General features: G+C 66.2%; 2 protein-coding genes across 3 annotated transcripts; one reads left to right on the top strand and one right to left on the bottom strand.

The window, feature by feature from the left end:
* The first annotated feature begins 3976 nt into the window (after window positions 1-3976).
* Window positions 3977-14606, top strand: RRP9 (ribosomal RNA processing 9, U3 small nucleolar RNA binding protein). The gene is made up of 30 exons (XM_075158488.1): window positions 3977-4094; window positions 4379-4488; window positions 4886-5035; window positions 5236-5390; window positions 5517-5658; window positions 5871-5977; window positions 6066-6203; window positions 6384-6498; window positions 6756-6893; window positions 7487-7663; window positions 7978-8238; window positions 8690-8791; window positions 9071-9173; window positions 9420-9473; window positions 9723-9859; window positions 10575-10823; window positions 10944-11026; window positions 11111-11223; window positions 11318-11394; window positions 11504-11545; window positions 11760-11886; window positions 12104-12228; window positions 12472-12564; window positions 12661-12761; window positions 12868-13002; window positions 13183-13245; window positions 13326-13471; window positions 13577-13656; window positions 13776-13849; window positions 13941-14606. Exons 1-30 carry the CDS (start codon window positions 3977-3979, stop codon window positions 14044-14046), a joined length of 3621 nt encoding a protein of 1206 aa, XP_075014589.1. The 3' UTR covers window positions 14047-14606.
* Window positions 14297-22744, bottom strand: GRM2 (glutamate metabotropic receptor 2). Of its 2 annotated transcripts, none has more exons than XM_075159085.1 (5): window positions 22286-22744; window positions 19077-19914; window positions 17302-18365; window positions 16221-16395; window positions 14297-15806 (listed from the first exon to the last, which is right to left on the bottom strand). In XM_075159085.1, the coding sequence occupies exons 1-5, from the start codon at window positions 22742-22744 to the stop codon at window positions 15733-15735; spliced, it is 2610 nt and encodes an 869-aa protein (XP_075015186.1). In that variant the 3' UTR covers window positions 14297-15732. The 2 variants fall into 2 exon arrangements, with proteins under 2 accessions (XP_075015186.1, XP_075015187.1); XM_075159086.1 differs by having other exon boundaries at window positions 15699-15806; window positions 16215-16395; window positions 22286-22555.
* Window positions 22745-26330: the final 3586 nt, after the last annotated feature.

Genomic DNA, 26330 nt, shown 5'->3' with positions numbered 1-26330 from the left:
CTGGAGGGTAGGAAGGCTCTGCAGAGGGACCTGGACAGGCTGGATCGATGGGCCAAGGCCAACTCCATGAGGTTCAACAAGGCCAAGTGCCGGGTCCTGCACTTCGGCCACAACAACCGCATGCAACGCTACAGGCTTGGGGAAGAGTGGCTGGAAAGCTGCCCGGAGGAAAAGGACCTGGGGTGCTGGTCGACAGCCGGCTGAACATGAGCCGGCAGTGTGCCCAGGTGGCCAAGGCGGCCAACGGCATCCTGGCCTGTATCAGAACTAGTGTGGCCAGCAGGAGCAGGGAGGTGATCGTGCCCCCGTACTCGGCACTGGTGAGGCCGCACCTCGAATCCTGTGTTCAGTTTTGGGCCCCCTCACTACAAGAAGGACATGGAGGTGCTGGAGCGTGTCCAGAGAGGGCAACGAAGCTGGTGAAGGGCCTGGAGCACAAGTCTGATGAGGAGCGGCTGAGGGAACTGGGGTTGTTTAGCCTGGAGAAGAGGAGGCTGAGGGGAGACCTCATCGCGCTCTACAACTACCTGAAAGGAGGTTGTAGCGAGGTGGGGGTTGGTCTCTTCTCCCAAGTAACAAGCGATAGGACGAGAGGAAATGGCCTCAAGTTGCGCCAAGGGAGGTTTAGATTGGACATTAGGAAAAATTTCTTTACTGAAAGAGTGGTCAGGCCTTGGAACAGGCTGCCCAGGGAAGGGGTTGAGTCACCATCCCTGGAAGTATTTAAAAGACGTGGAGATGAGGCGCTTAGGGACATGGTGTAGTGGGCATGGTGTGTTGGGTTGACGGTTGGACTCGATGGTCTTAGAGGTCTTTTGCAACCTTTATGATTCTATGATTCTATGATTCTATGACATCATGTGTCACCTGACCCTGGCCCCACAGTGTCTGGGAGGATGGTGTTGGGACAGGGTGGGAACAAGGAGGCCCCCTCTGCCCCACCGTTCCTGGCAGGACAAACCCGGGGAGTGCAGGGTCGCCCTCACCCCTTTCCTCCCTCCCTCCCTCCCTCCTGCACGATGGCGGGGAGACCCCCCAGCCACCCCAGGCGGGCTTGGGAGGAGGAGGACGGAGCTGCCCTGGCTGCCAGCTCCAAGCCGAAGCCTGACGAGATATGCGAGGTCCAGCCACTGCAGGCGGGTGAGTGTGCGGGTGCTGCGGGCAGGGGGCTGCCCACCCTGCCCACCCTGCCCTGCCCTGTCCCAGGCTCGCATCCCCCAGCCAGGCTGGCATCGGGCCTCCCACGGCGCAGCGGCCAGGGAGCCAGCCCTGTCACAGCATCCCGGGACAGGGACCCTCCCCGTCCCCCGGTGCCAGCGCATCCCTCACCCAGGCACGCCCGGGGCCCCCTCCTCGTGCTGCCCCTGAGCATCGTGCCCTCGCCCCCGGGGCGCACAGGTGACACCGGTGTCCCAGCCGTGAGGCAGGGCTGGTGACATCCCCGGGAGCTGGGCAGAGGGCTCGGGTTTTGCCCCCTGCCTGCCCCCCAGCCCTGCCTGCTCTCTCTTGGCCAGATCCGTGCTGCTCCGCCTTGGCTCTGCCCAGGGAGAAAGAGAATCCCCTGGACATCATCCAGGCCTCCCTCAGGAGCAGACCAAAGGTATCTGTGGTCACTTCTATGAGGCTGCGCCCATGTCTCCTGGCCGGTCTTCCTGCCCCCGTCCCGTGCCCACAAGGTGCCGGGGGCTGTGCTGAGCCCCCCCCGCGGCTGTCTCTCCCCCCTGACGCTGTCTGTCCATCTGTGCCCCCCCGGCTGGCAGCAAGAGGCCCAGAAGCTGAGGTTTCTGGCCTCCGTCTGCACCATCTGCACCACCAGCGTGGGCTCCATCGAGCGGGACATCCTTTGCTTCTACCAGCTGGAGGTGCTGGAGACCATCGAGGTGAGGGGACGGCCAGCCAGGCTGAGGCAGGGTCAGCGGGCAGGGGCACAGCCCTGGGGGCAGGAGAGGGCTCGGCCGGGCCGGGGGGGCACATGAGCGCTGCGCCGGGTCTCCATCCTTGGAGATGCTCCAAAGGCTCCTGGGTGGCCCGGCTGGAGCCAGGGCTTGGACCCAACAACGTTTGCAGGTCTCTTGGCCAGCCTGTGGCTCTGGGATGGGCACAGCCCTTCCTGCACGGGGCTTGGGACCACTGGGTGCTGGGTGGGGAGGGGGTGCCGGGCTGGGGGCACCTGGGCTCTGCCAGCCCTGCAGGCTCTTGCTGGGCAAGGGAGACTGCCCCGTCCCGATCTGTGCCACCCTGCTCTGCTCCACAGGTGCTACTGCAAGAGGAGCCCCCTGACCACCTGGGCACCATGGTGCGGCAGCAAGCCATGCTGGCCATCACCGCCATGAGGTACCTGCCCCAGTCCCCAGCTTGGCCTTCCCGGTGCTGGGCGGCCCCGACGGCACCGCTCCCAGGCGGGGGGCTTCCCCAGTCCTGGGTGCAAGAGGGAGGCAGAGAGCAGGGCAGGGGGTGCCATGGGGTTTTCCTCCCAAAGGCGAGAGTCAGTGTCGTGGGGGGCTGAGATGTCCCCTGCAGCGTGGGGAGCAGCCCGGGTCTCCAACCCTGAGGTCTGCCTCCTCCTTGCTGAGTCCAAAGAGCACCTCTCTGTCCCCACAGCCGAGAGAGACTGCTTCTGCCGGAGAAGAAGAGCGGGCTGCTCCACACCTGCTTCTGCAGCATCTTCCACCTGCCTCTGCAGGAGGACACCCAGGGCCCCGAGGCTTTCCTCTACTCCAAGGTATGCCACGGGGTGAACCACAGGGAGCTCCCCCAGCCTGAGGCCCCTTCCTGGGCACCGTAGGGCCACGGCACCCCCCTCCGAGGCTTCCAGGGCTGCCCCCAAGACTCTGTCCCCTTCGCAGACCCTGGACACGATGGACAGCATGCTGCAGGCGCTGGTACACAACGCCGGCACCCTCGGCATCGTGGAGCTGCAGAACATCTTGGAGGTCTGGCCTGGGCACAGGGTCCCCACGGGCAGTGACCCCTGGCTTGAGCAGTGCCCCCCGCAACGCCTGGTGCAAGGAGGGGGGCAGGGAACGTCCCTCCTTCCCCGCCGTGCCCCCCCCACCAGCCCCCTGCCTCCTGGCTGCTGCCAGAGCCTCTTCTCCTCCTGCCCGAGCCCCCCCCACCCCTGCAGCCTTGCCCACTGCCCGTCCTGCCCAACACTCCCTCCCCGATGGACCTGCCTGTCTGGCAAGGGGAGCCCAGCCCTGGGGCTCTCCCCCTCCAGCTTCACCACGGGCCATAGCCCAGAGCCCCCACCGCAGATCCCCAGGGAGGTGGTTACCCCAAAGCCTTGGGGTCCTTGGGTGGGGGGCGAAGGGACTTTTTTTGACAGGGAGCAAGTGGGAGGCAGCGGAGGCAGCAGCGGGAGCGGGATGTGGCCACCTGCCTGGCCGCAACAGGTTGCTGCGAGGGGCAAGAAGGACACGTGCTCCATCCCAGGCACTGCCCCGGAGCAAGCCTGGCCGTGCCGTGCTGTGCCATGCCAGCGCCCTGGCACATCAGCAGCTTTTCTCCTCCCAGCTCCTGCTGCCGTTCACCACTTCCCAGCTGGCAGAGGTGGAGGAGAGGGCCGTGGCACGGATTACCAGGCTGGCCAACTTCATCACCACCTACCCCAAGCTGCAGGTACCGAGCTCCGGTCTGGGCAGCCCCAGTCCCCCATCCCTTGCCCCTGAGCCCCGGCACCTCCTGGGGAAGCTGGGGGGCACCCAGGCAGCAGGAGGTCGGGAGCGGGGGTCTTTGCCCTGCCCCTGTCCGGTCCGTGCTCTCTCCCAGGGCAGGGCAGGGCAGGGCAGGGCTGCCCCGGGCACAGGAAGGAACCTGGCTCTGGCAGCCCTGCCCTGCTCCGGGCTGCTGCCCGGCTGCTCTGGGAGCAGCTGGGGCTCACCTCGTGCCTGGGCTGCCTCTCTTCCCCCAGGTCTGCCCCTGCTTTGCACAAGCCACGATCCTCAGACATGGGTGCTCCAAGTCACATCGCTTTGCGATGCTGGGGAGGCTGGTGGGGCACCTCACCCTCTGCTGCACCTGCAAGCACCAGGGGACCCACCAGGAGGCTGCAGAAGCTCTGCATCACCTGCACACCTTCCTGCTGCAGCAGAGAAGTAAGAGCAGCCGTGTCGGGCTGGGTCCCCCCAAGCATGGGCAGCCAGGGGCCACTCTCCTTGGCGAGAGAAAGCCTGATCCAACCTGCCTGCCTGCCTGCAGTCTGAAAAGCCGTTTCCCCTCGCCCCGCTTGCAATAGCCCTGGACCCCCTCTGGGGATCTGCTCCCCGGACCTGTCTGGGTGCCCTCTTTCTTTGCCAGCGACTTTTCAGCCCGACATTCTCAGGCTGCACCTCCAGCTCTGCACCCTCTCTCTGAGCACCCTGGTTTTGCTCCTCCCCAGGAAAGTGTCTCTGGCTGCGTGACACAACGCAGCTGCAGCTCCAGGAGCGCTGGCACTGGAGGGAGCTCTGGCAGCTTTCGCAAACCATACGCGCCAGAAAAATCTTCTCGGTAAGAAGTGCCTTCAGCTCCTGGCCGGGGGGGTCGTGTGAGTGAAGGGACAGCCGATCCATGGGGATGATGGGGGCTGTCGTGGTTTAAGCCCAGCCAGTAACTAAGCACCACGCAGCCGCTCGCTCACTCCCCCCCGGTGGGATGGGGGAGAGAATCGGAAGGGTAAAAGTGAGATAAACTTGTGGGTTGAGATAAAGACAGTTTAATGGAACAGAAAAGGAGGGGGAAATAGTAATAATAATAATAGTAATAATAATTAATAATAATGACGATGATGATGACGATGATGATCGTCCCACTCTGCTGGCTCTGCGTCCCACTCTCACTGCACAGCGCAGCTACTCTGGGTGACGCTCTAGGTGACAAGTCTCCCCTCCTCTCCTTCATCCTGCAGATGTTCACGAAATACCTCCAGCCCTCCGACCAGGTAGACATCATCCTCGTGGCCATCAAGAGCTTCACAGCCCCAAGCTCCTACAGCATCAGCATAGCTGCCCACATGGTGGACATCCTTGTGCAGGGCCCTGCCTTCCAGCCGGGGCAGGTGAGTAGCCCGTGGGTGGCGCGGCCGATGCTCCAGCCCACCGGGGACTGTTCCTCCCCTGGCTCTGCGCCTGGCCGGCACTGACGCCATCTCAAGCCGACATACCGCAGCGGGAACGGAAGCAGCTCCCAGTGGGAGCTGGGCAAACGGCCGCGCTCGCCCTGCTGACATCACCCCTCCCACCCGTGTCTCCTCTCCAGGTGCTGAACATCCTGTGGGCCATCTACGGAAAACTGCCCTCCATCAGGGCGGTGGTAGCCCTCAACAGCCTGGACAGGGCCCTGCTGGTGCTGATGGGCAAATACCCCAGCGAGGTGGTGGCCAGCCTGCTGCAGTGCTCCCCAGTATGCAACCGGTATGGGGCCCACCAGCCTTTAGGGCTCCTCTCACGCTGGGAGAGGGGCCCCAAGACCCTCCCGAGGGACTTCAGCCCGGCCATCCTCCGGGGTGCCCCCGCTGACTGAGCCCTGGCTCCCTGCAGTGTCGCCATGGCCATGTGGAGGGCGATGCTGCCCGAGGCTGCAGACAAGGTGCTGCAGGAACTGCTCAGCCTCCTGATGAAGCAGTCGATGCGCAAGACCTCCACCTCCATCAAGGACAACCCGCGCCTCCTCTCCCTGGCTGTGAGTTGCTGGATGAGGCCTCGCCGACCTCCGGGGCTGCTCTCAGCTGTCCGGGGCCCCCGCTCTCCCTCCCTGCCCACCCCAAGCCTTGACCTCCCCAGGGGCGTGGGGACATCTCAGTGTCTGGATGTCTTCTGCAGGCAGCCAAGACCATAAGCGAGATCATCCTGCAGCCTGCCTGCCTGCAGCAGATGGAGGCGATTTTCCCCCAGCTTTTCCTGGCACTGCTTTTCCAAGTGTCGTTCACCACAGAGCTGACGGTGCAGGAGGTGTGCATCTTCTGGAAGGAGCACCAACAGGACGTGCTCACTCCCATCAGGTACTCCATCCCTGTCCTCTCATCCCTGCCAGCCACCCCAAGCCAGGCCAGGGGTCCCGGTGGGAGCCGAGCATTTCTCCTTGCGCAGGTCTGCGGTACAGTCCATGAGGGTGCTACTCTGCAGCATGGGCTTTGAGAGCCAGGCACTGGCCATTGAGGCGCAGGGTGGCTGGGACGCCCTGCTCAGCACCCAGACCCACCTCCTGGGGGTGCGCGTCGTGGCCAGGTGAGACCCCCTTCTCAGGGGACGGGGCACCCCGTGCCACCCCCTCCCTTGGGATGATGGCAGGGGGGCCCCCGCTGCTCGGAGAAAGTGCTGCAGACTGGTGACGTCCAGACCGGTGCAAACCCCGAAGAGATGTGCCCGCCCGGCTCGGGCCTGACGGTGCCTCCTTCCCCCTGCCAGGGAGATGATGAAGACGCCAAGGCCCCTGCGCTCCACCATCTTCCGCCAGCTGGCAGAGCTCCTCAGGATGGAGGACTCCACCTGGGAGATGATCGCCATGGTCTTCTTCATCGAGGTGAGCCTGATGGCACCGCTGCAAGCTCCCTCCAACGCTCGGCTCTCCCGTGCCCACCGCTGTGGGGGGAGCCGGGGCTCCTCCGGTTGGTACCGTGGAGGAGCAGGCAAGCAACCAGCGCAGTGTGGTGTGGGGCACGGGGGCTCTCCGCAATCCCTGCCGCCTCCATCTGGGCTTGGTCTTGCCCCGGCATCCTTGCCCTGAGCTGACGGTTGGAGCCAGCACCGTATCTCACCAGCTCCCGCTGCCTGTTTCAGATGCTGGGTTGCACCAACCTGAGTGAGGAGCTGGACTGTGCCCTGGGAATCTTCCCCATGTACCTGCAGAGCCAGTGCGTGGGGATGCCCAGCCTGGTGCTGCGGGCCATCCTCAGGCTCACCGAGAGGCCCGACACGGTGAGTAGAGGGCAGCCGGGGGACAGCAGCCCAGGGTGGAGCGACGGGCGGTGGGTAACACGTCGGCTCGGGCTTTTCTGGGCATCGGGAGCTGTGCTGGCTGCTGCCAGCTCTCCTGCCTCCTCAGCCCTCTGCCCCATGGCCGTGCCGTGCAAGGAGACAGACGGCAGTGCCGAGGGGAACGGGCTTCCGCTGCCAGCATGTCCCCGCAGAGATGCTGGCGCCCGAGCGTGGGGTCTGCAAGCCTGGCCGTGGGGTGCTGAGCCCCGGGGTGAAACGCAGCGGCCGCGGCGGGGACTGCTGGCAGCTCGGGCAGCTTTGCAGGCAGCCCCGGTCGCCCACCAGCCTGCCCAGGGGTCTGGTGGAGAAGGGGGCAGCCGCGGGGCTGGCAAGGAGCCAGCGCTGTCTGTCCTCCCGCTCCGCGCCCTGCTCTTCCCATGGCCATGCCGGTGAGCCCTGTCTGCCGGGAGCTTGCCCTCGTCACCCACACCGCCCGCCAAGAAGCCAGTGGGGAGGCCGGTGTTGGCGGAGAGGGTTTTCACCCCTGCAATCGGTCGCTGCTTTACAAAAAGGAGGTGGCATGTCTCACACAGGCAAGAAAAACCCTCGTCCTGCTGCCGTACGTCATGGAGCGGCTGCAGGGCGCTGACAGTGACGCCAGCGCTGCGGCCCTGCCCGTGCTCGGCAACATGCTCCAGCTGCTGGAGGGGAAGATGCCCAGCCTCACCGCCCTGGCGCTGGCTGAAAAGCTCCCGCCGCTCTTCAGTGACGTAAGGCTGGGGGAGAGCCCCAGGCCCCTCTCGCCGGGCACCTCCATTCGCGCCTCCCGCCGCAGCCCCCGTGCTCTGCAGGGGGATGCTTTGCCCCGCAAGCCCCCAGACCCCATCGCTGCCCTCGGTGGCTCCGTGCTGCATCCCAAACCCCCTGCATGGACTCACCCCAGCTCGGCCTCCCTGCTGGGGGGGGGCGGTGCTGGCGGGACAGCGGCAGGGGTGCTGAGCCCCAGCGATGCACACCCTGCCCTGGCAGCATCCCCCAGCCCTCCACAGGGTCTCCCTCTCTGGCCCCCTGCCCCCCTGGGCAGACCTTCTGCATGCCACAGCTCGCTCCCTTTTGGAGCAGGGCTGTTTTGGGGACGTCCATCTCCACGTCAGCCCCTTGCTCACCATGGGCTCCCCTCTTCCCCCAGGAGTTGGACACGGTGCGGGAGCTCTCCATCCGTCTCTTCCAAAAAGCGATGGGGCTCGTGGTGGGCGCTGAAAAGAAGAAGATGAAGAAGGTGGTGTGGGACAGCCTGCTGCCGCTGGTCTTTCACCTGTATGACCAGGACAAGACAGTGGCCAAGGTGGGATTCCCAACCTGACTGGTGCTTTGGGCAGGGCGATGCTGACACTGGACCCTTCAAATGTGTGTCAGCGTGAGGTCTAGCTTGCTGGGTCCCCAGGACCAGGCAGAGCCCGCCTCCCTGCCCACTGCTGCCGTTCTCCTCCTGCTGCCCAGAGGGATGGGGAGGCGGGTCTCCCTCCGCACAGCCCTTGGCATGGGTCCCTGCAGCCCCAGAGACGGGACTACGGCTCTGCAGCAGCCTGGGGCCACCAAGGCCAAAACATTGAAGCCCCAACAGGCTTCCAGCCAGAGAGGGTGGCTGCCCTTATCTCCCCCTGGGTTGCTGAACCTGGTGGCAGCAGCAGTCCCCAGCTGGTGCACGGGCAGGGACAGGCTCTGAGCCCTGCCAAGAGGGGGGCACAGGGTCCTGTGCCCCTGGCGGAGGTGGTGGCATCTCTGCTCCTCTCCAGGCCTCCCAGGAAGCCCTCTGCAGCGCTGGCCAGTTCCTGCAGTGGGGGCAGCTGGCACAGCTGGCCGAGACCGCACAGGCATGGAGGATCAGCGAATGCCTGGTAAGCACAGCCCCAACGCCCCTGGAATTCAGCCTGGGCAAGCCCTGCCCCACGCCCGTGCTCTAGGCTGTCCTCGCCCCCGGGATCCCAAAGGGGACCCTGCCACCAGGATGGCACCCCAGCGTGCCTGGGGAGCCCTCTGCTCCCTCCGAACCGCGATGCCACACGGCAGGGAGCTGGGAATGTCTTGCTGGGGGGAAGGAGGGTGGCCCTGGGCGAGGGGACGGCCTGACCTGGGGACAGCTCTGTGCCAACCCTGCACCCTTCTCCTCTCTGCAGCTGGCCAGGAAGAAGAGCAGGGCCAAGGACTACCTGCGCCAGAGCGAGCTCTACCTGCAGAGCCCACAGGAGTCCCTGCGGCAGGAGGCTGTCAGGCTCATCGGTGAGCCACGAGCCTTGGGGTCCCTCCCTCTCCCAGGGTCCCTGTGTCGCGGCGCAGGGCCTGTGGGGCACCCCTGCACCCCCTCCCACCCCTGCCTGCGCAGGTGGGGCTGGCAGGAGGCTCATCCATCCCCTCCCCGATGCTGCACCCCGGGGTCAGCCCTCCCTGGGGAGCTGTGCGGCCAGGCAGGCTGGGTGGTGGGGTCCCCAATGGGCAGCAGGGTCCCCAACACGCTGTGTCCCCCAGGGCTCATCGGACGGCAGGTGGATAAGCACGAGAGGATGGCGTATATCAGAAAGGGTGAGTGAGGGCAGCGGGGAGGAGGAAGGACCCCGGGAGCTCCCCCCAGCCCTGGCGAGAGGGGCTCTGCTCCCAGCGTGTCTATGGGGAGCGGGGTGTTTCTGGAGGGGGGCATTCCTGACCAGCAGCCTCCAGCCGAGCCACCTGCCCCCTGGCCCCCTCCTGGCCCTGGGAATCACGGGGTGCGATGTGCCCCGCCTGGAGGGGATACAGGGCTGTCACCTCACCTCTGCTGCTTTGTCCCCGCAGTCCTTCAAGAAGCAAAGAATGACGCCAGCCCCCTGGTCTCCTCCCTGGCGACTCAGACGCGGCTCATCCTCAGTCGACGAAGGCTGAGTTCGAGGTTCAGCCTCCAGCAGCTGAGCTTACGGCTGCGAAGGGCATGGGCGAGGTGGCGCTCGGCCCCCAGCGAGGACTCTGCTCGGGCAGAGACCAAGCAGCAGCCCTAGCCCGAGGACGCTCTGCAGGCTGGGGTATCTCCTCTTCCCGAAGTCTAAGAGGAAAGAAGAGACCTCAGCCCCAGAGGAGCCGGCATCCTCCAGAGAGCAGCAGGACCGCTGCTCTTTCCAGTGGCCCAGGGCAACCCCTGCCCACACGCTTCGTCTTTGCCACAGAGCACCAGCTGGGCTGGGCTGCGGAACAGAGGGAAGAAGCCCAAGCCAGAGCCGAAGACGAAGTTGAAGCTGCAACTGAAGCCTTCGCTCCCCTCTCCGGGGCCGCACCGGGATAAATCACTTTTTCTGCCTCCCGCTGTCTGAGGAGCCTTCGCTGCCTCGGGCTGACACGGCCGAGCCCGGGAGCTACAAAGCCACCGATGCTCTGGCTCCAGCAGCACCGTCCCCCCCACGTCCCCAGCAGGAAGGGCAGCTCTGCCTCCTGCCCGCACCGCCCGGCCCCACCGGCCCTGCAACTGCTCCCACCCGGGGGTGCTGGAGGTCACAACCGGAACGGTAAGAGGTCTCGCCGCGAACCCTCTGAAGGGTCTCCCACGGCGGGCGGGACTCAGCACTGAGGGGGCGGGGACAGCGCCAAGGGGGCGGGGCGGGGACGCGGTGGAGCGAATGGCGTCACTACCCGAGTGACGGCGCGGCCCGCCGCTAGGAAGCGGAGGCGGGGCAGGAGCGCGCTTCCGGGGGAGGGCGGGCGGGGCCGCAGGGGCGGTGGGAGGCGGGGCCCGGCTGCCTGCAGCCAATAGACGCGGGCCGGGGCGTGGCCTGGCCGCCTGCTGCCGGTGGGGCGGGGCGCGTCGGGGCGGGCACCACGTGCGGCGGCAGCATGGCGGCGGCGGCGGGCGGCAGGAGGGCCAAGGCCTCGCGCGGGGCGGCGGCGCGGCGGCGGCCGCGGGCGGCGGTGAGGGCTGGGCCGGGCCGGGGGCGGTGGGAGGGAAGGGGGGGCGAGCAGGCACTGCCCGGGCGGTGTCGCTCCGCCGGGTGTCGCCGCGCCCATCCGCATCCCCTGTTCGTCCCGCAGGTCTCGGGCGCCGAGGGGAGGCCGCGGGCGGCGGCCGGCCGGCCCGTCGACGAGGAGGTGTCCAGCGACTCCGAGCCGGACAGGTAAGGGATGCGCCGGGGGGGTGCCGATACCGGGGGGGGTGCCGGTACCGGGGGGGGTGCCGGTGCTGACGCGTGTCCCCGCAGCCCGTCGCTGGGGCGGCGGCGGCGGGAGGCGGCGGAGGAGGAGGTGGAGGAGACGCCGCAGGAGAAGAAGCTGCGCCTGGCCAAGCTGTACCTGGAGCAGCTCCGCCAGCACGGTGAGTCCCGCCCGGCCCTCGGTGCCCCCGCGGGGCAGAGAGGCGGGCAGCCCCCAGTGCTGAGCCCGGCCCTCACGCCCCGTGTCCGCCGCAGAGGAGGAGCGGGCGGCGGCAGAGGAGGAGGAGACCCAGCCCGCGGATCTCATCGGCGACCGGCTGAAGGAGGACGTGGTGAGCAGGGGCGCGGGCGCCTCCCCTCGGTCCTGGTGGCGGCGGCGGGCTCTGCCCTCCTTCCGCGGGGCTGGGGCCGCCTCTGCTGAGCCTCCCGCTTCTTCCCCAGCTCGAGCAGAAGGGCCGGCTGCAGCGCCTGGTCGCCAAAGACGTAAGTGCCCAGCGCGGTGGGTGCTGGGGGGCTGGGGGCTGCGGGTGCCGGCTTTGGGGGACACAGCCGGCACCCCGAGTTGCCGTGCTGGCTGCGGGACCAGAGCCCTTCTCCCGCCCGGGGTGCCGGCTGCTGGGTCCCTGGAGAAGAGAGGTACTCCCATGCCTGGGGAAGGGACTGGGGCGGCCCAGCTCACATCCCGCTCTCCCTGCAGGTGCAGCCTCCGGATCCAGCCAGCATCCGAGTGCTGCGGGGGCACCAGCTGCCCATCACCTGCCTGGTCATCTCTCCGGATGACAGGTTCATCTTTTCCGCTTCCAAGGATGGCTCCCTCATCAAATGCAAGTGTTCCCTTGGGGTTGCGACTGACTGTTCCCCCAACCTGAACCCCGCGGCGACCCTGCAGCAGCAGGGCCGTGGGTGCCTGTGGAGGTGGCTTCGCCCCCGGCCCCTCCAGGGATGTGCACATGCATCGTTTTGGGCTCTGTGGGAGGCTCCTTGGCACTTTCCGGAGTGATGGGAGGCTCCCGGGGGGTGACAGCGATGCCTTTCCCGTAGGGGAGGTGGAGAGCGGGAAGAGGCTGTGCGTGGTGCCCGGGGGAAAGAAAGGCACCGAGGAGCGGCACATGGGGCATGCGTCCCATGTCCTCTGCATGGCCATCTCATCGGATGGCAAGTACCTGGTATGGGAGAGGGGACTGGTGCTGCCATGTGGGGCAGAGAGGTGGTGGTGGGGAGTCCATCTCCTCCTGGGGAGCAGTATCTCATACCCAGGTTACTTTGCTGGGTTAAAGCAGTCCCTACCTCCGCTGGAGTCAAGAATGGATCCCTGGGGCCCCCCAAAGCACATGGGGTGGGAGTGGGGGCTGGGGAGGGCCGTTAGGTCCCTGAGGGGCAGAGCTCAGGTATCCCCTGTGTTCTGCCAGGCTACGGGAGACAGGAACAAGCTGATCATGATCTGGGATGCAGCCAGCTGCAAGCGCCTGCACATCTTCACCGGGCACCACGACGCCGTCTCGGTGAGTTGGGAGTATCGGCCATGACGCCTGCAGGACCAGGCAGCACCGTCCTCCCTGGTGCCCCTCACCGCTGCCCCTGTGTCTGTCCGTCTGCAGGGCCTGTCCTTCCGGAAGGGCACGCACCAGCTGTACAGTGCTTCCCATGACCGCTGTGTCAAGGTCTGGAACGTGGCAGAGAATGCATACGTGGAGACCCTGTAAGACCTGGGGGGACGCACCCCACTGACCCTCCCTCACCTGGGGGAGGTGACGTGGCGGAGGGCCGTGCCCGCCGCAGCTCTTTGCCGTCTTCTCCCCCTGCAGGTTTGGGCACCAGGACGTCATCACGGGGCTGGACAGCCTGAGCCGGGAGTGCTGTGTGACGGCGGGGGGACGGGATGGCACCGTGCGGCTCTGGAAGATCCCCGAAGAGTCACAGCTCGTGTTTTACGGGCACCAGTAGGTCTGGGGCGGGAGAGGGGGCTGTGGGCAGGTGGGTCCAGCTGGGGTGGCGGTATGAGGGTGCCGAGCATCACCAGGAGCCTGCTGGCACTTTGGGGACGCAGATGCCCCCTTGTTTCCTAAATAGGATCCCAAAGCATGCTTGTAACTGATGGTAGTTGCCTGTTCTCTTTGTAGGGGCTCCATCGACTGTATCCAGCTCATCAACGAGGAGCACATGGTGTCGGGCGCCGATGACGGGTGAGGACGGGGCCAGGACGGTGCCTGAGGTGGGCAGGCAGTGCCCCCCTCATCGCCCTCACCCCTCCCCTCCCTGGCAGATCCGTAGCCCTGTGGGGGCTGACAAAGAAGAAGCCGCTGGCGCTGGCCCGGCAGGCGCACGGCATGCAGGACACCCAGGGCCTCCAGCAGCCATACTGGATCTCGGCGTTGGCCGCCCTGCGCAACAGTGACCTCCTCGCTACAGGTGTGTGGCAGCTGCTTTGGAGCAAGGGTTTAGGCGTGCAGGGGTGGGGTGTCCTGCTCCCTTCTCAGGGTCGGGGTGCATGGCAGTCTCCTGTCTCTGCCCCAGGCTCCCACAGCGCCAGCGTGAAGCTCTGGAAGTGCAGCGAGGGATTTCGGAAGCTGGAGCCCCTCTGGGACATCCCCTTGGTATGGGTGGGGAGGTTGGGGATGCTGGAGTTGGGCTGGGGGAGTGTCGGCCAGGGCTCCCCTACCTGGGCGGCAGGAGGAAGCTGCGGGAGCCCCTCACCCTGCCCTGTCCCCTCCAGGTGGGTTTTGTCAATAGCCTCAAGTTCTCAGCAGCCGGCGACTTCCTGGTGGCTGGCCTCGGGCAGGAGCACCGGTACCGTCCCCCCTCCCTGGTGCTGCCCAGGGGCACAGCCCCCTTTCTCTGGGGCTCTGCGGAGGGTGACCCCCATCTCTCTCATCTACAGGCTCGGCCGGTGGTGGAGAGTCAAAGAAGCCAAAAACAGCATCTGCATCATCCCCCTGAAGCGCAGGGCTGCAGCCCCCGGCCCCGAAGCCCCTGGCAGCTCCTAGCCCCCTGGCCCCGGCGTCGCTGGAGCCGGGTCATTAAACCCCTGTCCCTGGGGCTGCACCCCGCATGCTCCCTGCAACCACCCTCCTGGGGCCGGCAGGACGTGAGCGGGGGGGGTCGCGTGGCCCCCTGACCTTGCTGGCCTCCATAGCGTGACGTGGCTCTGCCCTCTGCGAGGGTCTGCCCCCACCCCTCAAGTTCGGTCGGACCTGAGCTCTGGAACAGTCCATTTAATAAAAAAAACAAAACAAAACAAAACAAAACCACTTTATTTACATAAATTACAAAAAAAAAAAATCACACTCTTGCTCACAGAAAAAAATCTACTCTTAAAAACTTGGTCGGGCTCAAATACCTGGGTCCCATTACTCGCCCTCAGCCCCCACCGGACCCCCCCCAGCTCTGCAGGGGGCAACGGGTGTTGACCCCCGCTCCTGCCCTGTCTCCCACGAAGGGGTGAGGAGCACTACGCACAGCGAGGGGAGGGATGGAGAGGGCTTGGGCCCAGCCCGGCAGCGCTCGGCGGCTTTCATGGGGCCGAAAACGAGGAGGAAAAGGTGAAACTGTGCAAAGGGCCCGGGGGGGGAGGACGTGGGGCACGGCTTGGCACGGAGGGGGACATGAAAGGCCCTGCGCCAGGAAAGCAGGGTGGGCTGTAGGGCGAGGGCAGTGGGTGGGTGACGCAGCGAGGGCGGCGTGCACCGGCACAGGGCTCGGCGCGGAGGGAGCGGGAGGTGCGGCGTGGCTCAGTGAAAGCGAAGCGTGGCTTGGTGTGGCTTGGCAAGAGGGCGTTGGGTTGTGCGCCGCGGCGGGGTGCGAGGGACGGGGGGCTCACGCGGCAGCTGGTGCAGGGGCTGCACCACCGCTGAGTTCAAGGGCCAGGGGCTGTGCACTACGGCTCGGTGCAAGGGATGGGGAGACATTCACCGTGGCTCGGGGCAGGGCTGGGTGACGTGCACCAGGGCTCAGTGCTGGGGATGGGGGGGTGACGTGCACCTCAGCTCGGCGCAGGGGCCAGGGGGGACTTGGACCGTGGCTTGGTGCAAGGGACGCGTGTACCAGGGCTCAGTGCAGGGGATGGGGGAATGTGCACAAGGGCTCAGTGCAGGTGACAGAGGGGACGTGCACCACGGCTCGGTGCAAAGGACGGGGACGTGCACCACGGCTCAGTGCAGGTGACAGAGGGGATGTGCACCACGGCTCGGTGCAAAGGACGGGGACGTGCACCACGGCTCAGTGCAGGTGACAGGGGGGACGTGCACCACGGCTCAGTGCAGGTGACAGGGGGGACATGCACCATGGCTCAGTGCAGGTGACAGGGGGGACGTGCACCACGGCTCAGTTCAAGGGACTGGGGATGTTCACCACGGCTCAGTTCAAGGGACTGGGGATGTTCACCACGGCTCAGTGCAAGGGGCGGGTCGTGGCAGGGACAGGGGGTCGTGCACCAGAGCTCGGTGCAGGGGACGAGGGATGTGTAACGTGGCTCAGTGCGAGGGAAGGGTGACACGTACCGTGACCCAGTGCGTGGGCCGTGCAGCTCGTGCTGGGGTGGGGGCTGAGCCTCCCGGCTGCCTCTGGCCCCTGAGCGGGCCGTGCCGCGGGCGCTGCTCTCCCTGGGGAGGGAGCCGAGGTGCAGCGTGGCCACGGGCGGGAGCGGCGGCACCACGGCCTGGCCCCCCCGTCCTTCACAAGGATGACGTCGTGGAGTCCACCACCTCACGGCCATTGCACACCGTGGGCACGTACTGCGAGGCCGAGCCTGGCCGGGAAGGCAGCAGTCAGGGGCAGGTTGGGGTCCGGCAGCAGCACCCCCCAGGGCATCCCACTGCGGTGGGCGATGGGTGCCCGGGTAGCTGCCATTCCCCAGGGCTGGGCTGAAGGGTGCCCAGGGTGGCCATGTCCCCCCAGGGTGATCATGGGCCCCCAGGAGTGGTACCCCCCAGCAGACGGTGCTGCAGCCTTGGGGCTTGCAGCCACGTGAGACGGGGGAGATGAGGGATTGGGACAGAGCCAGGGATGAGCCATAGGAGACACAGCATTCTCTATCCCCGTTTCCGGCCATGCCCTACCCCGCACCCCAATTTCCTTCAGGGGTGTGTGCTGGGGTGCCCCCATAGCCCTGCTGGGAAGGGGGTGCTGCCCCCCAGCCCTTCCCCAGCCCCCCTGCACTCACCGTGGGACTGGCTGGAGCTGGCGGCTGCCACACTGAACCGAGCGGTGCCCACGCGGTGGCTGGCCACGTTCTTCTGGGGCTGGAAGAGTATGATGTGGAGCTTGGGGGTGAAGAGGCAGCCAAGGACCACGGTGCCGCTGAGGCTCACTGAGATGCACATGGTGGTGGTCTGGACCTGGAGACAGGGGTGGGCGTCAGGTGCCCCTGCCACCAGTCCTCTGCCCCGTGCAGGGCAGGATGAAGCCCTCCCTGTGGCACCAGCCAGCCCTCACCGGGCCAAGGCTGCTGCCTGCACCCCACAGGCACATCCCACCCCACACCAGGTCCCTCCATCAGAGTGGACCTGCTGGAGACCCACGGGCAGATGGTGGGCACTGCCCTGATGGTGACACACTGCTCCTGCAAAGGGGGGGGTGCACCTGAGCAGCACCCCCACCCAGCTTTGCCAACACCCCTCGCCCCAGTGCCCGCTCCCACCAGGGGATGCAGGTCCTCTCCAGAAGCCCCTGACCGCAGCCATCCCCACACAGTCCTCCAGGCCTGGCAAGAACGTGGCTGGGCACCTTGCTGGGGGCAGGGGTTGAGGTGCTGCAGGGTGCACCCCATGCTCCCCCATACCCGGCACCACTCGGTTCCCCAGGGACCAGGCTGGCCCTGGGGTTGGCATTCAGGCCCTGGGGAGGGGAGATGGTGGTGGCGGTGCTGGGGGGTGGGGGGTGGGGGCGTGGGTTTGTGTCTCATGCCTTTGCGCTGTGAGGCTGAAGGGTGGCAATCACTCCTCTGCGGTCAGGTCAGGGAGGGCTCTGGAGGTCTCAGGGACATTTCTCATCCTCACCCCAGCAAACAGTCTGCCAAGGGGGGGTCTTCTCCACAGGATTCATTGCCCCCTCAGCCACAGCCCTTCAGACACACTTCACCTGGTAACGAACACCCCAATGCAGAGGTGACCATCACCAGGTCTATGGCTGAAGACCCTTCCCCAGGCCCACGTATCTCCTAGCCACAAAACCCGTGGGGCCCAAATCGCCAGGACCGCTCAGATCAAGCCCTATTACAGCCCTCCCAAAACTCAGGCTCTTACTCGGTAGTCGCTGGAGGTCACGTAGAAGATGGGCAGGAAGGCCAACCAGATGATGCAGGTTGTGTACATGGTGAACCCAATGAACTTGGCCTCGTTGAAGTTTTCAGGGCATTTCCGTGTCTTGAAGGCATAGACCGTGCAGAGGACGATCAAGAGGACATTGTAGATGAGCGAAATGAGCATGTTGGAGTCGCGGTTGTTGCACTTGAGGGTGACAATGTACCTCTTGTCAGGCTCGGTCTCCTTGCCTGTGCCAGGGGTCTCCACCAGCAGCCAGATGATGACGATGATCAGCTGGCAAGAGATGAGGGCCATGCAGATGATCACCTGCGATGCGGGGCTTATGAACCGGGGGCGCTGGACCCCCTCCTTCACCCCACTGAAGATCCTGGCGATGCGATTCGTCTTGGTCAAGAGGGCTGAATAGCAGACGGCAAAGGACGTGCCCAGCCCCAGACGCCGGAGCGTGCACACCTCGGTGGAGGGCTTTGCGATGAAGATGAAGGTCATGCTGTAGCACATGAGAACCCCGGTCAGGAGAATGTAGCAGAGCTCCCGGCCAGAGGCCTTCACGATGGGAGTGTCATTGTTCTTCATGAAGACTCCGAAAACAAAGAGGGTGGAGATAAAACCCAGGCAAGAGATAGTGACGGGACCAATGGCCCAGACGTCTTTCCAGCGGATGTACTCTTGGGGCAACTCGTAGCAGCCATTCAGGGTCTCATTGGGCCAGTAACCGAGACCGCAGTCCATGCAGGTGAACTCATCCAGCAAGTACTCATAGGGCTGGCAGGGGATGCAGATCCAGCAGCATATGTCTCCGGGCTGCATGCTCTTTATCTCGTTCTTCTTGCAGGGGTCGCTGCACTGGGACACAGGGATGGAGGTCTCAGCCCACGGGATAAGGCTGGTATTGAGGATGAGCCCCTCAGCCCAGTAGCCCACCTTCTGATACCGATACCGCCCGTCCACGCGGTGATAGTTGAAGATGTTGTAGCGCCCGATCCCATCGCCGTAGCGGTCAAATCGAACGACGCTCTTGGTGTCCGCTGGCCTAAACGGAGCTGGAGGGAGGAGAAGGGGAGACGGTCACTGCCGTGGGGCAGGAGAGCGCTCACTCCCGACGTGGAGGCAGGGATCCTTCAAAGGGTCACCTCCCACCATGGCCACAGGCAAACGTCCAACCTGTTCCCTGCCTTCACTCTCATACTTGCCGCCTGTGCCCATGTTAGGAGCAGGAAAGCAAAGGTGGGGAACTACCTCCCCACGGGCCTGAGAGCTCGGCAGCCCCAGCCAGCTCTGCAGGGACAAAGAGCAGCCTCCATAGCTCTCAGTAACACCTGGGTAGCCGGGCTCAGCCCAAGTCACAGAGGCCATGCTTCTAATTCACCCCCAAACTATGTGGGTCCCTGATCAAGGGTATCCCTCCAGTTTAATCCCTGAAATGTGAATAAATCACATTTGCAAGTGAGGTCTCCAAGGATCCATGTTCTTGGAGGCTCCCTTGTGGGGCTGGTCCCACCCAGCTGTAATAGGATAGAGTTGGTCACCAGCTTCTCCACACTGGGGACAGAAGGTCTGGATTGCCTACCAAGGGTGATGGTGGGCTGTTGGCATCCTGGGACAACCACAGCCCACAGCACAGGGGTCCCCAGGTGCAGGCAGGCTGGAGAAATTGAAGGGTCTTGGGTCAAATTTGGGTGTCCTTCCTCGTGCCCCTCTACCCAGGCCTTTCCAGTTAGGCAGCCAAACCCCGTCTCCATCTCTGGACTCACCATCAAAATTAACATTCAGCATAAAGTCCTTGTAGAACCTCTTGCCATTGACAGGCTTCATGGCATCGCAGAGCTTGGTGGCATTGGGGCACAGCACCTGGTGCATGTTGTGGAGAGCGTGAGCCATGGCATAGACTGCATTGACCACGAACGTGATCTTGGACTCTGGTTCAAACTTGCCTGTCTTGAGGGAATACCGGCTACAGTCCTGTGTGTGGAAGCTGCACTTGAACTTCTGCTCCCAAAACTCCCTAAACCAGGGATTTCGGCTGTTATTGTAGGGGTTGAGGTTACGGAAGTAGGCAGCAAACTCCTTAATGGGGTAGGCTGCCAGCTCGATGGTGATGGCTCCCTCTGCCACCGCTTCACTCCCGGCGACCACACTCTCCAGGGCTCCCCACCCATCACTGGCCACCCACATGAAGGACATGTTGGCTCTCTGGGCAGCTGCCAGCAGCTCCCGGGCGTCTTCGCTTCGGGTGAACAGCACGACCACTCTGGCATTGGGCTTCTGCAGCAGAGCCCGGACCACCCCGTCGTAGGTCTTCTTGTTCATGGAGCGCCCCACCTTCTCCGAGGTGGCAATGCAGATGTTGCGCATGCGGGCTTCTTGCTCAAAAGCCTCGATCCCCGTCTCCCCGTAGTCGCCCTCCGAGGCTACAGTGGAGACGTAGGTCCAGTTGAAAAAGCGGAGGATCTCCGCCATGGCTTTGGCTTGGTAGAAGTCTGGTGGGACAGTGCGGGCAAAGTAGTCGTAGCGAGACTTGTCGCTGAGCTTGGCACTGGTGGAGGCATAGCTGATCTGCGGGATCTGGAAGAGCCGCAGCAGGTTGGCCACCTGTGTGGAGGAGGAGAGGTGAGCGCCCAAAGATGTGCCCCGGACGTTCCCACCGCAGGACCCCTGCCCAACACCAGGTGTTGCATGGTGGGGCGCAGCCGCTCCCAAGCACGACTGTGGGGCTGATGAGCGACCCCCGCCACCCAGGGGGTCCCGGCTGGCGGACAGATGGACTGACAGTACATTCACGTGGTTGCCTGAGCCCTCAGACGTGCTCATTTCTTTTATTTTTTTTGATAGTTCATGCACTCCCCTCTGAAATTCAGGGCTGGGGACAGGTAAATGGATTTGTGGCAAAAGCAGAAGCTCCTCCACGGGAGACCTGTGGGAGCTGCTTGCGGGCAAGGAGAAAGCCGGGGTGCCTGGCAGCCCCGCGGCGTGGGAGGAAAGGGCTCTGGGGGCCAGGGCAGAGCCCCCCGCCCAGCCCAGGGCGGCTGCAGAGCTGGGCCTGGGCACCAGCGCCTGCGCATCCCGCATCAGGAGCCCCAGCGGGACCGGCACCTTCCAGCCGCTTGGCAGAAGCTCTCGTTAGCTTCAAAGGGAAAAAAAGCCCCGCTAATGAGGCTGTTAAAAACATAGGCTCTGGGAGCAGCAAGGCGGGGCTCGGGCACGCCAGCGGGACCCGTGAGCCTGCCCACATCTTGCTGCTCCCCAGGCGAGAGACGTGGCTTAATTAATGTGGACAAATGATCCCGACGACAAAGCCCACTAATGGCAAAGGCCCCCGAGAGCAGCAATGCCGCTGCCTGGCCTCACCGCACAACAGGAGCTGCCAGCCAGCCGAGCCGCCCCAGCACCGCTCACGCTCCCCGGCCAGCGCACAGGCTGCCCGCGCCACCACCTGCCTGCCCGGGGTCGGGACGGTGCCCCCAGCTGTGGGGACACGCGGGGTCCTCCAGCAAGAGACGGGACAAGCGGCTGCGTGGGCTGGTCTGGGGTGCTGCCTCCATCACCCGCCCCGGCTTCCTCCACCCCATGGCCGGGGGGATGTGGGATCCAGGGACCGGCGGACGGGGTTCAACACGCCCCGGGGACTCGTTAAACCTTAGCGAGCACGTGGGCCACCAGCAGCCCCCAGGACTCAGCTGGCCCCTCCGGCTGCCTGCACCCTCAGGGGATGCCCTTCTCCCTGCCTAAGCCGGCCCCTGGGTCTGCAGAGCCACAGGTTTTGGGGGCTGAGCTGCACCCCACCCAGGGTGACAGCCTGGTCTGTGGCTCGAGGTGCCTGTTCCCGTGGGATCACTGGGGACATGGGGGCGGTGGCCCCCGGCGCCCACCCTGCTCCAGCCGGGCGGCCCTATGTCTGAGCCCTGCAGAGGCGGGTGCCCCCTCGCAGCTGGCTGCCCCTCATGGGCTGGGTTTGGGGGGGCAGAGGGGACAGTGCCACCTTGCACTGGGCAGCTCTGCCTGCCAGGAGCGGTGTCCCCACGTCCCCACTGCGGTGTCCCAGTGCCATTCTGACATCAGGAGTGTCACCGCCATGCCGGGGGGGTGTCCCTGCACCTGGCCACCCACCCATCCCACGGGGGACAGGACCCACGGGGCTGCAGGTGAGCTGAACCCCGCTCCCACGCCCCCGGGGACAGCCACCCACTGGGTGCCAGGGCACCACAGCAGCCGCCCCCCCAAGCACTATGCTGGCCAGGAGGGACTGGGACAGCCATGGCGCAGCCGTGGCCATCCAGGCTTGGTGGCGGGGGCACCTGGTCCGCCGGGCACTGGAGGTGGCCGTCCGCAGCGCCTGCCGCATCCAGGCCTGGTGGCATCGCGCCGTCACCCGTCAGCGGGAGGAGCAGCGCCTGCAGGCGCTGGCAGCATATGTCAGGCGGGAGGGGGCCAGCGTCCTTCTCCAGGCCCACGCCAGGACGTGGCAGGCCAGGGACCAGTACCGGCGCTGCCGGGAGGCGGCTCGCACCATCCAGGCCTACTGGCGGCGGCAAGGGACGCGGCAGCGTGGTGGCACCGAGGACGGCGTGGACCTGAGCATCAAGATCATCCTGGACTGAGGAGCTGCGCTTGCCGCCATGACCCCAGGAGGGGAATAAACCCCCGTCCCTGCATGGGATGGATCCGCTGGCTCGGCTCCCATGGTTTATGGTGGGTGGGGGGCTCCCCGCAGCCCCCAAGGGGACCCCGGCCACATCAGCGCTGCAGCCCCCCCACGGTAGCAGAGAGATGGCTCCCTCAGGTGCCAGGCTGGCATTCCCTCCCACTGCAGAAAGAGGCACAGCATCACCATGAGGGACGCGAGGGCATCCCTGTGCCGCGCTGGCAGCAGCAGCATTGCACTGCTTCCGGGGTTTTACCCCCCCCACCGCCATTTCTGCCGACCCCCCAGCCCCATCCGAGCCCCTCTTGCCTGGGGGGGTACCTGGATGGAAACGTCGCTGTAGGAGCCCCCGATGACGCCGGTGATGGCGGTGGGCACGTCATCGTGGACGGCGTAGGAGCCGTCAGGGCAGATGTGCTCGGAGCCGTCCACCCTGGTGAGGGAGGCGCGGACAAAGTCGAGGGACTGCTCGAGGGCGTAGGTGTCCTTGGAGCAGGTGTCGAGGATGTGGGCGCCCAGCCTCACCCCCGGCAGGATGCTCCCGTCCTTGTTGATCTCGTCCAGGGCGAAGAGCATGGCCTCCAGGCGCTGGATGCCCCGGTGCTCGTTGATCTTGCCGCAGTCTTCGCTCCCCACTCCTTTCTCATGGACGGGGAAGAGACCCCCGATCACCAGGTCCCCGTCTGTGCTGATCTCCTTCTTGCCAGCCATGCCGTGCCCGGCAGCCAGGCAGGTGGCCAGGCGCATCAGCCACAGCCAGGTGGCCAAGGGGACTGCCATGGGGTGCGCTGGCGCTGGCCGGGGGACCCGCGCCACCCCGTGTCACCCGTTGCCACCTGTCAAGGCGAGGGCAGGCTGTCCCCAGGCATCGGGTGGTGGGGGGTGGCGCGGCGTGGTGTCAGCGGGAGGGGGGTCGTGCCGCACCGGCAGAGCCCTCGGCACCTGGAAAAACGAAAAGAAAAGCTGCTGGGTCTGCGTGCTGCAAGACAGGGACTGTCCCCAGGGGCAGCACCAGTGCCACACGCGTGAGCAAGGGCAAGGCCAGCCTCACCGGGTGTGCCCTTAGGAAGGGGCCCCCCACAGAAGGGTGAGCTGAGTGGATGCGACAGCTCCCGCAGTGACTCGGGACCTCCAGGACACCCACAAGTAACACAGACCCCAGGGGACAAGCAGGGGCACAGGGACCGGTCCCCCCACAGCACTGCCCAGGATGCACCAGCATGGGCAGGGGGGCACAGAGCTGGCTCCCGTGGCAGCACTGGGCAGGGCAGCCTGCCGGGGAGCAGCTTGCTGGCCCCTAAAATGTTGAGGTGCGGGGGAAGGAGCCAGGGAGGTCACCCTGGGCAAGGACGTCACCTGGGGCAGGGAGCCCAGGCTGGGTGGGCAGAGCCAACGCCGCCTCCGAGCTGAGCCCCTGACCCATGCAGCAGCATCAGGGGTGCGAACAGCTCCCGACCTCCAGCCAAGAGTGCGGCCAAAAGCAGCTGGCCATGAGCCCACTGTGCCCGCAGCACCCAGCCACCGCTGGATTTCAATCTCCATCCCATACCCCCGGAGCCCACCTGCCCCTGCCGCTGCCCCCGCTGCTGCCCATGGCACCGGGGCCAGAGCGGGGACACGCGGCTGACTTCATCCCCCCGCAGCGATGCGCGGGGCGGGCTCCGGCAGCCGCGGTGCTTTAGAGTCTGTTCTCGCACCACCGCCCCTTCCTTCCCCGTATACTAAATTCAGAGATTTCAGTAAAAGTAAGCGCCAGGTTTGCTGACTCCCTCTGCAGAAAGCACGGAGGCGCGGGGGAATCAAAGGCTTTTGCAGCAGGCAGGCCTTTTTTTGGCAGGAGATGCAGTCCCCTCGGAGATCAGTTGTCTTTTCCCAAACCACGGGAGAGATTTGTTTCCCATTTGAAGCCGACTGCTGAAATCCCGCAGGGCCGGTATTTCGGGGGCCGTGGGAGAAGGAGACCCCCTGACAGCCCAGAAACCTCAGGCTGCTCCAGCACGGGAAGCTGCCGGTGCTGCGGCGGGTCCCGGGGCTCACCTGCAGCCCAGCAGAGCAGGGTGCTCGTGGGGGCGCATGGGGTGGGAGGGCGATGCTGGAGAGTGCTGGCCCCCCTGCAGCCCCCCACAGCCAGTACTGAGGCCACTCTCCCCGAGCAGGAGCAGGGGCACCCCTCAATGTCCCCATGGTGCTCCCGGACAGGCGGTGCCTGCGGCTGGAGGAGCCCTCCGGTAACCAGCCCGCGCTGGTGGTGATGCCCAGGGGGACGCGGGCAGCAGTGTGGCACAGGGCATAATGGGATGGGGTGGTGAGATGCATGCAGACCTCCTCCTCCTCCGTGCCCCAACGTGCCTGTTGCCGGGTGCTGCCGGCCTGTGATGAGCCCCCAGCTGCCTCAGGGCATCTCCTACCTGACCCCCAATTTGAAGGAGTTTGGGGAAGAGGCCGAGGAAGGGTCCCTGCCTTATTTCAGGCAGTGAATGCTTCTGAGGGACCCAGGGTTTCCTCAAGCAGGAAAGAGGCTGCAGGCACACGGATTATTGATGGAGCCCCTCGGCAGCCAGCTGAGCCTGGCACAGGGGTCCAGCAGCCCCGGGAGCCTGGCTCCTTGGGGTCCAGCTCTTCTGGGGCAGCTGGGAGGACCCGCCAGATGAAAGTCACCTTCAGGCAAAGCTCGCCCAAAAGGGCAAACCATCACCCGCCCTGCAGTGAGCCCTGAGGGACGCTGTGAGCAGGGCTGCGGGCATCCCTGCAGCTGCTCAGCTGGGTTGGCACAGTGCCGGGGGGAGGACAGCCCTGCGGGAACATCTGGAGAACATCTGGGGAAGCAAAGCACCCGGCAGGGCAGAGCCAAATCCAGCCCAATGGCCACGGTGCAGCTGGCTGCTGGCAGCCTCCCCTCCCGAAGGCATCGGCAAGTAGGACGGGTGAGAAGGTGCTGTTGCTCCTATGTGCTCCGAGCGCTTCCCACCCACCCCCTGCCAGGAGACCTGACCCTCTCCGACACCAGCACCTTTAGGGGTGGCATGGGCTGCATGTGAGAGCAGCAGTGCTGGGAAGGCGCAGGGTGAGCCCAGCTTGCACGAGCCGCCATCATCACCTCCCCCGGGGGTCCCCGGAGGTCCTACCGTCACCGAGCTCTGCCAGGATGCCCACCCCTCCGTTCTGCCCCACAGCCTGGGAGCCCCGGTGCCCCATGGGGCCAAAGCGCCTTCCCCAGGGCGCTCACCCCAGCACCCCCCACCACGGCGGCCTTTCAGCTGCTCTTGCCCAGCCTGGCAGGAGCGTGGGGGTGTCAGGGAGGCGAAGGCAAGAGGAGCTGGCACAGCCCTGGCCCGTGCGCCCCAGCAGTGAGGCGAGGGAGGAGGCGGCTGCCTGCCCCACTGCAGCCCCCCGAGGGGCTGGGGTCACGGTCTTGGCCGACCCACCCCAAATCCCGTCCCAAACCCTCCCTGGGGCCCGGCTGCTCCCCCAAAGCCACTGCTCTCCCCGGCTGGGGACAACCGGAGGAGGCACCCGGGGGGGCGGCGGCAGGGGCGAGGGGGGGGCTGTCCGCGTCGTGGCGGGTGTCACCCCCGCTTCCCTGCCCCGGCGGCGGCGGGCAGCCACTGCCCGGGGCCGGGGGATGCGGTGGCGGGGTCCCTCGGGTGCCCGCTGAGGGGGTCGGCGCTGCCGGGGCACCAGGGGGACGGGGACCCCCCGAGACCTTCTCCCGGAGCCCCGCGGCCCGGCGTCTTGCGCCGGGCAGGGGGGAGCTGGCGGGACCGGCCCCGGTGCCCCCCCGCCCCGCCCGCACCCCCGGCCCAGCCGGTGCCGTTGCCGGTGCCAGTGCCGGTGCCCGGGCTCGGCGCCCCGCCGTGCCGCGGCCCCGACGGCTGCGGGGGATCGCCGGTCGCCGTGCCCCTCCGCCGCGGGCACCGGGGCTCTGGGGACGCCGGGGCGCCGCCGGGGCATACCGCGGCCCCGAGGCCACGGGGACGGGCGCGGCCGGGAGCGCCGCGGTGGGACCGCAGCCCTTACCTGGGCCCGGCGGGCTGTGCTGGGAGCCGGTGCCGGTGCCGGTGCAGCGGCTGCCTCGGAGCTGCGGCTGCCGCCGCCTCCCGCCGCCGCCTCTGACACTCCGCCAGCCCCAGCCCAGCTGAGCCGCTCCGCCCCCCGCCCGGCCCGGCCCGGCCCCGGCCCCCGCCCCGGCCCGGCCCCGGCCCGGCCCGCCGGGCAGCGGCACCCCCGGGGCCGCCCCGCCTGCCCTCCGCCCGCTGCCGGCACCGCCGCGCCGGGCAGGGCACCGGCAGGGCCGGAGGCTGGCAGGGCTCGGGCAAAGCCGGGGAGGACACGGCCGGATCCAGGCAGGGCACAGGCAGGACACAGG

Source organism: Calonectris borealis, chromosome 10 (assembly GCF_964195595.1).
Source record: "Calonectris borealis chromosome 10, bCalBor7.hap1.2, whole genome shotgun sequence".
In the NCBI taxonomy this organism is placed as follows: domain Eukaryota; kingdom Metazoa; phylum Chordata; class Aves; order Procellariiformes; family Procellariidae; genus Calonectris; species Calonectris borealis.
Note: the sequence above shows the minus strand (reverse complement) of the source record. Positions and strands in the feature narration are given on the sequence as shown.

What these genes read in the sequence shown, in the direction of transcription:
- RRP9 (XM_075158488.1), top strand. Translation starts at nt 3,977, where the DNA reads ATGCTGGGGAGGCTGGTGGGGCACCTCACCCTCTGCTGCACCTGCAAG. An exon ending in AGGACAAGACAGTGGCCAAG is followed by an intron (nt 8,239 to 8,689) that starts GTGGGATTCCCA and finishes GCTCCTCTCCAG; the next exon opens with GCCTCCCAGGAAGCCCTCTG. An exon ending in AGCGACTCCGAGCCGGACAG is followed by an intron (nt 11,027 to 11,110) that starts GTAAGGGATGCG and finishes GTGTCCCCGCAG; the next exon opens with CCCGTCGCTGGGGCGGCGGC.
- GRM2 (XM_075159085.1), bottom strand. Translation starts at nt 22,744, where the DNA reads ATGGCAGTCCCCTTGGCCACCTGGCTGTGGCTGATGCGCCTGGCCACC. An exon ending in ACAGCGACGTTTCCATCCAG is followed by an intron (nt 19,915 to 22,285) that starts GTACCCCCCCAG and finishes TCCTCCACACAG; the next exon opens with GTGGCCAACCTGCTGCGGCT. An exon ending in CAGCTCCAGCCAGTCCCACG is followed by an intron (nt 15,807 to 16,220) that starts GTGAGTGCAGGG and finishes CTTCCCGGCCAG; the next exon opens with GCTCGGCCTCGCAGTACGTG.